Consider the following 13,237-nt stretch of genomic DNA (forward strand, 5'->3'; position numbering starts at 1 on the left):
GCGATTCTTCTAACTTGAAAAATAGTAGGGAAATAATGTAATTAGCTATTAACACTATGAGATTTATGTAAATTATATTATTTTTAACTACAATTGTCATGTACTGTTCATATTAAGTGACTTGTTGGATATGACACACCCTTAAAAAAGATAATCAAGGGCATAATTTAAAATTTACTTTTCACTATTATTTTTTTTATTATTTCAAAACTTGTCTCTTAGAAAATATAAAGTAGTTAAGAACCTCATTAGATAAAGAAAAATTATGGAATAAAAAATCTCAATAACGTTTTTTGAACTTTGAATAATTGACTTATTTTGAACTATTAAAAAGTCACAATAATTCACTTACTATGAACTAGAGGGAATATATCTTAAATTGTCCAATCAAAATTCACATAATATGAATCTCAAGAAGCAAAAATATCATAGAAATTGAGCCAGACCGAGTAATAAATAGAAGGAAAAATTGTATTAAATAGCAAACATTTAATTGATATTAAATGTTATAACTATAGTTTACTTTATTTCCAATGCGCAGCTACTGTTCCATATAATTTGCTATAGCAATTTCTTCGAGCGACATTTTCTACTCAATCGAATTACATGTTCCTTAAAGGACAAGAAAATGGTGGTCTGCTTCTTCAGTTGTTGTTACTGAGTTCTTGTTGCTTATTTGTATAAAGATATATTCAAATCAAAGCAGTTATTTTCTATCCCCATATACACCATTTTCTCCTAAAATCTCTCACCCAGATTTGTTTCCTCTCAGCCACATTATTTCCACATTATTTTTTCATTTTTTAATTTTTGGTTCTTTTCTCTCCTCATTTACACAAGTTTCTCCTAAATTCTCTCACCCAAATTAGTTTCCTCTCACCAACATTATTTTTTAATTTTGAATTGTCACCATTACCCTCCCGAATGTGCTATTAAAATTTCAGGTAACCGCCAAAAACATGTTGAAATCAACTTTATATTTTTTTTCTTTGTATTATGTATAATATTTTTAATTTTTTTTCATGAATTTTCATATACATATACAGATTCAACTAATGGAAATTTTTATTTATATATATATAACTGAAAAGCACAACAAAAAGAACATATACTTATACAAATTACAGTCAATACTATTTCTTATTTGCATATAGATTTTACATATACACTTATACAAAGAACACATACATATACAAATGATAGTTAATACTATTTCTTATTTGCATATAGATTTTACATATACACTTATACAAAGAACACATACATATACAAATTATAGCTATATGTACATATGCAATGGACAAGCCTAACAAAAAACACATATACATATACAAATAACATCTAATATACAAACGCAATTATCATAATTAAAAACGAACATGACTGTATACATATACACATATAAAAAATACTGAAACATTTTATATACAAATTATTCAATTGTATAGATGAATTTATACAAAACTGAACAATTTGTATATAAATTGGATGTATCTAGCGAATTATACAAATCAAAAGCTCCATAGCAAACATAAAATTTGCTATGAAGCGCACTTATGCAAACTATAGCTATAACATACAAATATGATTTTATGTTTGCNAAATATGATTTTTATGTTTGCTAAACCTAAAATTTACTCTAAATAGAAATACTATTATTCCTTTACGTTTATCGAAACTTGGTGTGATATCTGAAATCACCATCCCCTCCCTACCCACATCTTTTTAAGAAAAAAAACAGTTTTTTTACCTTAGTGTGTGGGTCAACTTTCACACACTTCAATTAATTCCACCGTATACCTACCATCTCCCACTAACAACAGATACCAGATAATTCTATCCACCAAAGCTGGGATAAATGGGAAGAATCACCTAGTGTCGTGAACCTTAGACCTTGAGGTCTCAACTACATAAAATACTTTAAATACTTTGACATCTTATAACAACATTGAAATTTTGTGAGAAAGATAACACTTCTGACCAGTTTATAAGCTTAGCCAAATCACAGTGAAATATGAAGAATCAAAGTTTTCTCATTGCAAAGAATCGGTACACAGCTTGCTGCCTGCTGCCTATAAACTAGAATGGTTACATTTTCCTCGTATACCGTATTCTACTTTCTATGACTTTGCTGGAAGCAGATTGCTATGTTGTTTTACAAGGGGATCAACACCCTGTATTATGAATTTACATTTTACAACAAATGGAATTTTAACCATGTATGAAATCCTAAGACTGGTTCTACTAATCTTACATGCTTATTGCTCTCGACGAGACTTCAGACTCACCCTCCTGCAGCTCAGTTTCGGCTGCACCATCATTTTCCTGGCAATCAGATATATCCAGATGTCAAACAGTGTGCATGTATGTGGCTAACACAATCTAAGCATGATTATCTTGACAAGAGAGGGGCTATAGAGAGAGTAAACTAAACAAGTGAAAGTTCAGATCGAACTCTTTGATCTACCAAGTCTGCTTGAGCAAGATACCGTTGCAGAGCACCATCTCCCCGAAGTACTTTCCCACCACATCCACGTGCATTTACTGCACCTACTGACTCTTCATCAACCACAATAGCATCTACTCTATCATCTCCAGATTTGACATCAGGAATCTGCACATTCAATCAATTGAATCAAATATGAAAAACACTTGCTCATGACCTTATAGATTTGGACATAGTTTACCTCATACATAGCATCAGTTAAGATGCTTTCAAGTAATGCTCTCAATCCCCTAGCACCAGTATTTTTGACCATTGCTTTCTTGGCAATCAACCTTAAGGCTCCCTCCGTAAAATGTAGCTTAGTCTAAACAAGCATATGAAAGTCCAAATCAATTAAGTAAAAAAAAAAAAATTAACTCTCGCTTCCAGGTTTGAGGATGTGTATATTCATGATTGAATCTTTTTCTTTCTTTTTTATTTATGGGGGTTGTAAAGTTGTCATAGTTTGTACTTACCTTGTTCATGCTAAATAGTTTTTTATATTGCTTGCAAAGAGCATTCTTGGGTTCAGTGAGGACCTGTAGAAAAAGGAAACACGAAATTAACCACTCGATAATCTGGAAAAGCAGATAGTTGTAGATCAGAAGTAAAAAAAGAGAGAATCAGGCAGGGACTAGTCAGTAACTAATTAGACCTCAGCCTTGTTAATATCATTTAAGGAGGTGTATAAATTAGAACTAAAAATACACCTACATGTAAATTTTCTAATTGTGTGAGAATTAAAAAGAGAAGTCATGTGCTTGAGACTTGATAATTTGATGAACACAAAATACATTCAGAACAAGAACACTCGACTTTCTAACTCTAATACTAGGAAGTGATTGAAACAATATTCAGAATGCTAGATAAACTTGACAGGTACCATTACGGCCATCAAAAAGAGGCTTAGTGCCACCAAAATGGTCACAGGTAAGAGGAGTGTTGCCATTGGGATGGTCACCGGAAAGTGTGGTGCTGCTGGAATGAAGGAAAAAAAGGTATATCACCCATGAATAGTTAACAGAAATAGTCATGGTGCCAACCAAGCACTCACAAGGCATTTGAGTAGGTGCAACTGGTTACAGAAAATATACGTGAATAGTAATTCTAAGAAGAAATCAAACTTAAGAGCATAAATCTGGTCACTGAGAAAATAAGAGAAGACAATATACATTGATGACTTGGTAATTCATGGATGGAAGAGAAACCTATTTATAAATTATAGGTATCAACCAGTACGCACATTTGATATTTATTCAATGTAAGAAAACATCTAAGTAAAGAACTTGAACACTTCTAAAATTCTAACACTAACACTTGTATTGCAACATCTTGTAACAAATTTGATCAATGCATCTAATAAGATACATTAAGTAATAACCAATCAATCTCAACATTCATAAATCTCAGGTCTTTCATGGTTACCAATGAGAAGAGAGCCAACTGGACGTTATCAATATTTGTTCTGCTTAAATCATAAAAGAGCTAGTCCAGAAACACAATTGCCCCAGTAGGTACACTAAGCTTATGAAGAACCAATTGCACAACCCATCAGAATGAGAGAAAACCTCCAATTCTGAATGAGTTGCAGCTTGTTTCCATATACAATGCAGTCCATGATTACATAGAAAAAAAAAAATAAAGGCAACACAGAGAATAAAAATACCTGAACAAGCTGGTCCTCAGTCAGCGCAGATAAACTAACTAATATAGGAAAACGCCCAATAAACTCTGGTATGAGGCCGTATGTAATAAAATCACTACTTTCTGCCTGCAAACATGAAAATAATATTTTTCAGGAACAGGAACTGACTAGTAAATCCTACAACACACAACTCAAAGTCTAAGATATAAAAAGAAAAAAAAATTAAAATTGGATCATCATTCTTACAGATTCTAGCAAGGATGATGTTATAGTTGCATTTGTTATTCCCCCAGTTCTCATGTTAGCACGAACTGGAGCTCCAAAACCGATAGAAGAATCCTGTCGTCTGGTAATAAGACCCTTTGTAAACCATCATAACTCACAAAATCATAGTTCCTGATGCAATTAGAAAAAGTAGTTTGGAAAATAAAAATTACCTCTCGGAAATAGTCTTCTCCAAATCAATGAATGCACCACCACAGATGAAAAGAATGTCTTTTGTATCTATCTGTTAAAAAAATGGGCATACTTTTTGAAAATTCATAGGCAGAAGAAATAAAAAAGAATTGAATAACTGAAGCACAAGAGTTGGGTTTTGTTAGTGCCTAAGAATCATCGATGTATTTATTGTTCCAATTCAGAGAAAAGAAAGTGTCTACATGTAGCACCTTACTTTATTTTGTCTGATCTGATTGACATGCACATTAACATCTAAAAGTGGACTTAAGGATGCTAACCATTGACAAATCCATTAATAACAAGTCTTGCTACTTTTAAGTCAGAGCATGAGGTCCAATTTTTAACATCTCCGAATCGAAAATTATCTTTAGGACATTGTCTTGTCTAACTTATCTATTGATTCCACACCGTATTACCTCCTTTTTTATTAAAAAGTCAAATATTTTTCTTGGTAAACTTTACCTACTTTAAATGTGCAATGTTCACCTTGTCTCTGATATTTACTGTGCTCACATTTCTATAACTTTGTGCCCTATGCTTCACTATGAGTATCCTCAATGCTTCCCAATTTGCCTCCGTCACTGTTTTTTATTTTAATTCAAAGAACTTAATTACAAAGGAATTTTCCTGTTCTGACTCATACACCTCACTTTTTCAGGTAAAGAAGCCTTGTGCTGAATTTCAGCCCATTAATGCAAGGGGCATAGTGAGAAGTCATCTATGTTTTTAACTGCAGTGTTCTTCTCCCCAATAAAAGAATGACAGATCCTACAATTCATTTCATCCACAGTTTTAGATTTTTCAAGAAACAATAGGTCAAAAGAACATCAGCTTGCTGTAAACAATGAGTTGACTGTATATAGTGTTGAGATCGAGAGAAAACATTCAGGCACTATACACTAGACAAGCATTATTATCTAAAACATTACATTGTATTTTAAGCTTGCACAACTCTGAAGGGAAGGAACCTACAAGCTTTTTGAAGGGATAGAAACATGATTGTACAGCTTTGGGAACCATTTATGTTGTTTTGTAAACTTTTAAAGAACCAACAAGATTCCATTTAGTATAGAAGGTTGTTTGCTTGTTTACAAGGGCTTCCATTCAAAACCTTATATACTTCTCCTTCCTACCTTCAGTATTGAGAAGAATCAGACTCTATACAACAAGTTACCACTTAGCAGTGTTCATGTTATTTTTGTGGAAGATTATGTCTTCTGTATACTGTATACCTTAAGTATACTAGAGTTTTCCTTTTACAGAGGTAAATTATAACTTGATCCAAAAACAAAAGGTTGCAGAACTCTGAAAATGGTAACAAGGGAAAAGAAGAACCGAACACATTCTCATCCACTTTACCTGAATATTCTCACCACGAGGATGCTTCCTTGCCCCCTTTTCAGGTACACTCACGATCTGGATTAAAGAGATATTTCTGTTAATGCTGGTTAATAAAGGCAGCAGCATACATCATTAGCTAAACAATGTTGTTTTCAACAGAACTTTAAAGTGATTAAACAGCATGTTGTAATCTAAACTGCCCAACTTTTTAAGCACTTATGTTCAGCATCATGATTATAACACTGTAAAAACTAAATAAAACAAAACGTGAGGATAGAGAAGCTTAACAGGATAACAATCAAAGATTTCGACTGAACTATTTTAGAATCAAATGTCAAAATGGAAAAGACAGTCTTTGAACAGCCTTCAAGTTTGATATTTTCAAGAAGCAACACATTTCTTCACGGTGCAATTACCTGCTAGTTTTAGGACGAAAGCATATTCTAGCAATGCCTTTATTTTTGGTGACTGTTCACTATTCAGGCGAGACTATTCAACAATATAAATAAGATGAATGTTTCTTCAACAATAACTTTTTCCAGCATACTTGCCGGGACTTAACTGTTTTGATTTGCAACTCAAGTTATTTCACTACATCGTGTTTGAGGGGCACACTGAAAGTCCAGGGAATTAATTACGTTATATGTTAAATGCATTTTACATGTTTAAGTTAATACTGTAGAATATTCTTTGTAATTCAGTCATAATTAGGAATCTCAGAATTAAAGTAATTTCTTTATTTAAGAACAATTTTTTTCTTGAGAATGGTTAAGTTTTATTCCAGAGCACAAGGATTATACTGAATCTGTATAATGTAGCAAAAGTAAGAAACAGAAGTGTTCCCCTTCCTAAGCCTGCAGGGATTCCAGTAGGTCTAACACTGTATCAGCTTCATTTACAAGGTTCCAAACTACACCAAAACAGAAGTGCAGTTTGCCCTTATTTAAGAACTTAGTCCAAACTTCCCTCATATAATATGGTCTAATAAAAAATTTCCTTATTTAATGTTGCCTAAACTCCAATATGAGGAGTTCTCATTGTATTTGCGACCAATTCAAGAGAAGTTCAAGTTTTTTTTCTTTTCTTTTTTTTTTGAGAATGAAATACAGATACTGGGTAAAGTTCAAGTTCTTCTTTTATGCGGTCTATCCTAGACTAGTAATTCAGAATCTACTTTATTTTACAATTAAAAGAAAAAGATCTATATTGGTGAGACCAATTAGCCAGAAATATGTTTCAGTCATGTTAGTACGTTAATTGAAGGTCCTATGCTTTTTAGGAGTTTTTAGCTCTATTAGAGATTTTTTTGCCAGTTGAAAATGTAGAGAATTCCATGTACATTTCTTAGATGAATTTAAATGGAGAAATGTGGTTAGTGAGGATTCATATAGCCGACCCAACTTGTTTGAGAATGAGGCGTAGTTGCTGTTGCTGATAGGATTATATATCCTAATTAATAGCTTTCTAATAAATTTGCAGTAGAATTTAACTCGGCTTTCCCCTAATATACAACTGAAATCTTGTAGCCTTTGGGCTTGTTAGCCAGAACATAGTTAAATAATCTGGGAGCTAAGAATAGCCCAAGAGAGCCAACAAATACTTTCTTTTCTTATTATTAAAAAAAAAACTTAATAAATGGTCCAAGACCAAGAGCACTCACAGTTCCTTCTAGCATTTTCAGTAGTGCCTGCTGAACTCCTTCCCCAGAAACATCTCTGCTAACGTTTAAACTCTCGGCCTGCATATGAATTAGATAGATGTCAGTTGTGATATCCTTCAAATGAGAGATAAAAAAGAATTACATAATGATCAAATTTCATTAACAGAAGGCATAAAAACAAAAAAGCGGCAAAAGAAAACACCTTTTTTGTTATCTTATCAACTTCATCAATGTAGATCATCCCTTGTTGTGCTGCTTGCACATTAAATTCAGCAACCTGCGTATCAAATTGAAAGCTAATAGTTCTTTTCAAAATTTCATAACCTGGTTCAAAACAATAAATAAAAGAGGCTCAAAGAAACAAAATTCTTCAGCAAACATCCCCGATCCAGAGCAAGTTTATACTGAGATTCAAAGAAATGAGACAAAAAGGCCTGTTCACACATAGAAGTATATTTCACAGCAAATATATCCCCATAGCAAAGTTCATACTGAAACCTAAGCATATTATTAATTTGTGATATTTGCAGATGAATTTGCTAAAGGAAACCATCATTCATTTTATCCCTTCTAAGACTGTAAATTAGTATAAATACGAAGGTATAGGTCAAATCCAACCAACTCTTCCAATTCCTTCTCAATAGAGAGGTCCCACGAGATCAGATATCATCAAGGAATCTCCACATTGTTGGGATCTATGTTGCTCGGACTCTCCAAAATGTCGACGTTGGACCCTCCGGAAATAGTGCATTTTTTAAGCATCCGACACAGGTGCGGCAACATTTTTGGAGAGTCCACGTACATATCAACAATCCACCAATACAGCCAATGTAAACATCAATGAGTTGTCCGATACAAGAGAATGCAATGAGTTTAAATTAGTGCAAATATGGAAATTTAGAAGAGAGCAGGAATCACATTCCTAACATCACCCACGTATTAGTCAACACTATATTCTAAGTTAAAGTAATACTTTGCTATATAAAGAAACTACTGGCACAATAAAAGATAGGAATAACAATAAAAGGGATGGCATATTAAATGTAAAATGTAAAAAGAAGCATCCTGGTAATAAATCCAACTTTTCTAGAACCAAGAATATGTAGAATAGGACATGCTTAACTCAGCCAGTTATTTGTAAACTTATGAATCTGAAGTAGGAAATATACCGAAAGCAACTTGTACAATATGGATTCGACATCTTCACCAACGTATCCAGCCTGTAAGATAGCACAAAATGCTTCATTAAGGTTAAAAAGATTTATCATCATAATTAATAATCGCTTAAATTTATAATGGGTAATAGTATCCTTTTTTTTTGTCTGATCAAGTAAAAGATTTCATTAATAATGACAAGCAGACAAGGACATTTTGGCCGTATACAAGAGGTATACTATAAAAAGATGAAACCTACAAAATATGGATATCTCCAAAAGACACCCAATCCTCTATACAAACCGAAACTACATGAGTACACCAAAAGAAAATAAGGGATTGGAGACTACTCCTGAATCGATTAAAGCTCATCTCCACCCCTTCAAAAGCTCTCATATTTCTCTCTTTCTAAATGATTCTCATATATTTCCTGTAATTTAAAGTTTACTGAGATATCCTATCAGTCATTATGTGGCATTGGCATATACTATTTGACACGCTGATAGAGATATTACAGAATTTTCAGATTAGATGACTTTCTAAACTACGATTTGGTAAAATCACAACACTCAGATCTAGCCAAACAAGGATCAAACATGAACTGGGAAATATTCAACCAAATCAACTTCAAACTAGAGTTTCATTATATCTGATCTCTGATTTTAAAAGTTCCCAAACAACCGCTCAGATTTTATGTTCTTTGACCTTCAAGAGAAGAACATCTAGGCATTGAGAAAACCGAGTAACAAGGTAAGTCAGACATAACTTAGCTAGAGAGGAGCAATGTCAGTGACAGCAAAAAGGCCAGAAAAGGAGAAAAAATAATTAAAGCAAGCACCCTGCCAGTAAAAGGACAGATTTACACCCATTTATTTTTCATTAAATAAGAACAGAAACAATCAAAGCAGGCAAAGTTCAAATCAAACAGCATCTTACTTGCCTGCGTTAAGGTTGTTGCATCTGCAATAACAAAAGGCACATTCACAAAACGTGCAAGCGTTTTTGCAAGTAGTGTTTTCCCTGTTCCAAAAGCAGAGTTAGAAAGTTCAAAGTTTCACAACTTCTTCCACACAGATAAACAATTGTAGGCAGAAAATATTATTGGATAGCAAGGACACACCTTAGTTTGGAGAGCTACGAACAAAAGCATAAAATGAAAATGAGCGCTTTCTTAAAACAATCTATATTTATTGCAACTATTACTGTGTTACAGAAACTTAATTCGTTTTTAGTATAAGGACCGACACAAAAAGAAGAAAACGAGAAGAAAGTCCAATTTTCCCTTGTTCGGTTGGCAGACAAAACAAGAAGTGTGGACAAGGTATTCTGATGAAGAAAGAATCAGTGTCTGCAATGAGAAAATGTCTTCTCATCCATTGTTTTACAAGGTATCATTTCTCATTAAGCAAAGGGGAAACACAAGTTCCCACTTCCCACATCTCCTTCCTTATTACAGTCCCAATTTTCCAAACATAAATTAGAAATTTCTCAATTTAGGTTCTCAAATTTGGAACATCCCTGATAACAAGCAATATCGACTTACACAAGGTTTCAACATTTCTAAGGCTAAGCAAAAGTTTAAGGAAGCAACAAATGAATACCAGAATGAAAAACGGCACATTCACAAAATCAACTAAGTTTGCAATTAGTTTCCTGAATCAGAAAACCTAAATCTGGACTTCTTTAGTATAGAGACTTCTGTCAGCTGACAATCTCTGAAGGTTCTTAGGTTAAAGGTTTGCATAAGTAACAGACTGAAAGTACAAGAACGGAAATTTGATTTTACCTGATCCGGTAGGCCCCATCAAAAGCACATTGCTTTTTTCCAATTCCACATTTTCTTCATTATCGTCCTTCGGCGATTCTGCTCCAGACCTAATGCAGAGGTAAATAAATATGGTTCATATGGAGAAATAAAGTAAAAAGAGAAAGGAAAAAGAAGATAAATTTTTCAACAGGATAAAAAAATATCATAATTTAGAAGGAAATGCTGATCAGCAATAAGCCTTCAACAAATCATGAATCAAATGGCTTGCTTACCCTTTCTGCAATGAAGCATGGTAAATCCTTTTGTAGTGATTATAAACACCCACCGAAAGCACCTGCCATATGAATCACTTCGTAAACAAAAGACAACATACAGACAAAACACAAGTTTGACGCATTTATTTTATGTCACACATATTGTGCAAACAATGACTTTAGAGAGAGTTCTACCCTATAGCCCTTCTCTAAAGTAGGATAGAGCGACACAAAAAACATTCACCTGAAGCATAAGCATCAAGTCCAGTTTACATTTCGATTCCCAGGAACAAGCATTCTAGATATGCATCTCCTTTAGCCATAAAATGCAAAATAGAAATATATTCATGCTCAAAACTCCCAGCAACAACAATTACAAAAAAATCATTCTTTTTTTTCTTTTGAGAAGGAAAATAGCAAATTACAAAGAGATTAGTAATATGAAATTGCTGCTGATTAAAGTTGCAAGTTGAAAGTTCAATGGGATTGCGCACCAATAGATAGACCAATTCAGTTGCTTGATCATAGTCATAAAGTTCCAACCTTTCAGTATTGTGTAGTTAAGTGAAGAAACAATGACTACATTGGATTAAATAAGAAAATGAAAAACAAACCTTCTTGGCACGCTCTTGACCTATAACAAACTTATCAAGTCCCTTACAGATCTCTTTTGGTGTTGGCAGATTCTTCCCCAAATTAGACCCACCCCACCCACTCTTCTCATCACTACCCTCATCTTTACCACCCCCATTTTTCCCTTCAGTTCCATTAGCCCGTATCAGATTAAGTCCAGGAGCAAATGGTGGACCTGGAGGTGTATGCACAGCCAGCCCATTACCAGGTGGTGTCCAATTTTCAGGAGGCTCACCACCATACGATTTCAACGACTCCCAAAAAGACGGCTTCTGTCTCTTCCCATTATCTTCATCATTATTCACTCTCTTACCATTCCCATTCCCTTTCATCCTTCCAATCTCAAAAAAACTACCTTGAAGTGGCGCCATCTTATACGGTCTAAAATAATAAGCCGTTTTACAATTAGGGCAAAGATTCACAGCCTGATAAGGACCTGAACCTGCTTCACCTTTCGAATCAGTACTATTATTATTACTATTACTACTATTGTTATCATCATCATTATTAGAAGGAGGAGGAGGAATGAGTTGATGATTTCGATTAGAGAAAAGAAGATCCATATGCTTAGAACAACGAGGACAATAAGCTTCCGCCCTAATCCTTCTCGTAGCAGTTCTATACTCATCGGAAGAACCACCACCACCACCACGGTCCCATTTATACCTTTCTTGCACCCCAATTATAGTCTCTCTCCGCTTCACATGTAACCAATTCACCAAATTCCGATACTGCAAATTTCGATGCTGCAAATTCCGATGCTGCTGCTGTTGGTGCTGGTTTCGAAAAATCATATTCCTAAATGCAGTATATTTTACATTTCTCCATCTCCATAACCCAGACATCCTCAATACTCCTTCTTCTTCTTCTTCGTAGTTAATCCGAACAATATAATCAAATCAAATACCATAAATTAAAGGATTTGGAATTGGGATCTGTGAAGAAGATTAGTATATTATTATGATGAGTACAGGGTGGTATGTTTTTGTTTTTTTTTTTTTGTTAGTATAACTGAAAAAAAGGAAGAAGATAAAGGTGAGAGCTTTTTGTAGGAATAAGAAAAAATTACTAGTTTCGAGTTTCGACCCAAAAAAAAAGTGTATAAAGGCTAATTAATGGACAAAAAATGAGTTTTGACCGCGTCATGATTTATTTCTATAAATTCTCATATTCACTCTCCATGGATAACAGTTACCATCCACTTACTCTGTGAACTACCGCAGTTGATGTTGATTACACCATGTCATTTGTTTGTTTCTTTTAATTATTATTTACACTCGTGTAATTCCTTTTATTTTCTTTTTTCTCAACCAACATTCCACTAGTATATTTTAAGGATCCATTGGTCATTACATATTTCAAGTACTTATTTGAGAAATTTATTTGGATTTCTATAACCATATTATACATACACTATATATAAATAAAATAATTTGCTGCAATAACATAATTATTTTCATATTATATTTAGCGGTAATAATATAATATTAATATTTATAATCAATATTATTTAGTTCTATAACGACTCTAGACACAATGACATTAATCTGTTATAATTTATGTGTGTAACTGAAAATTTTATTCGATAGGCTCAATATTGATCCTTAACATAAAACCCATTGCTATTGGAAACTCCCATATATCTCTTGTTACTATTTTCATGCTCTTAACGGCTCATGTATATATTTAATTAATAATAACATGAATTCCTTTCATTTCTATCAGCAACCATATTATAATAAATACTATGTGAGTTCTATATAAGGAAAGTCCTAGATAATCTCTCCATTTTATTTGTCATCCTTTTTTGGTTGGTCCAAGAATAAAAAATTATGTA

General features: G+C 33.4%; 1 protein-coding gene across 3 annotated transcripts; it reads right to left on the bottom strand.

The window, feature by feature from the left end:
• Nucleotides 1–2,150: 2,150 nt before the first annotated feature.
• Nucleotides 2,151–12,414, bottom strand: LOC125874923 (CLP protease regulatory subunit CLPX1, mitochondrial-like). Of its 3 annotated transcripts, XM_049555975.1 has the most exons (16): nt 11,483–12,413; nt 11,382–11,452; nt 10,786–10,847; nt 10,532–10,620; nt 9,686–9,765; nt 8,760–8,810; nt 7,793–7,867; nt 7,591–7,668; nt 5,949–6,005; nt 4,568–4,638; nt 4,377–4,476; nt 4,152–4,256; nt 2,962–3,024; nt 2,688–2,810; nt 2,456–2,614; nt 2,151–2,325 (listed from the first exon to the last, which is right to left on the bottom strand). In XM_049555975.1, exons 1-16 carry the CDS (start codon nt 12,243–12,245, stop codon nt 2,251–2,253), a joined length of 2,022 nt encoding a protein of 673 aa, XP_049411932.1. In that variant the 5' UTR covers nt 12,246–12,413; the 3' UTR covers nt 2,151–2,250. The 3 variants fall into 3 exon arrangements, with proteins under 3 accessions (XP_049411932.1, XP_049411931.1, XP_049411930.1); XM_049555974.1 differs by having other exon boundaries at nt 2,468–2,614; nt 11,382–12,414; XM_049555973.1 differs by having other exon boundaries at nt 11,382–12,413.
• Between the last annotated feature and the right edge of the window lie 823 nt (nt 12,415–13,237).

This window comes from Solanum stenotomum, chromosome 8, assembly GCF_019186545.1.
Source record: "Solanum stenotomum isolate F172 chromosome 8, ASM1918654v1, whole genome shotgun sequence".
In the NCBI taxonomy this organism is placed as follows: Eukaryota; Viridiplantae; Streptophyta; class Magnoliopsida; order Solanales; family Solanaceae; genus Solanum; species Solanum stenotomum.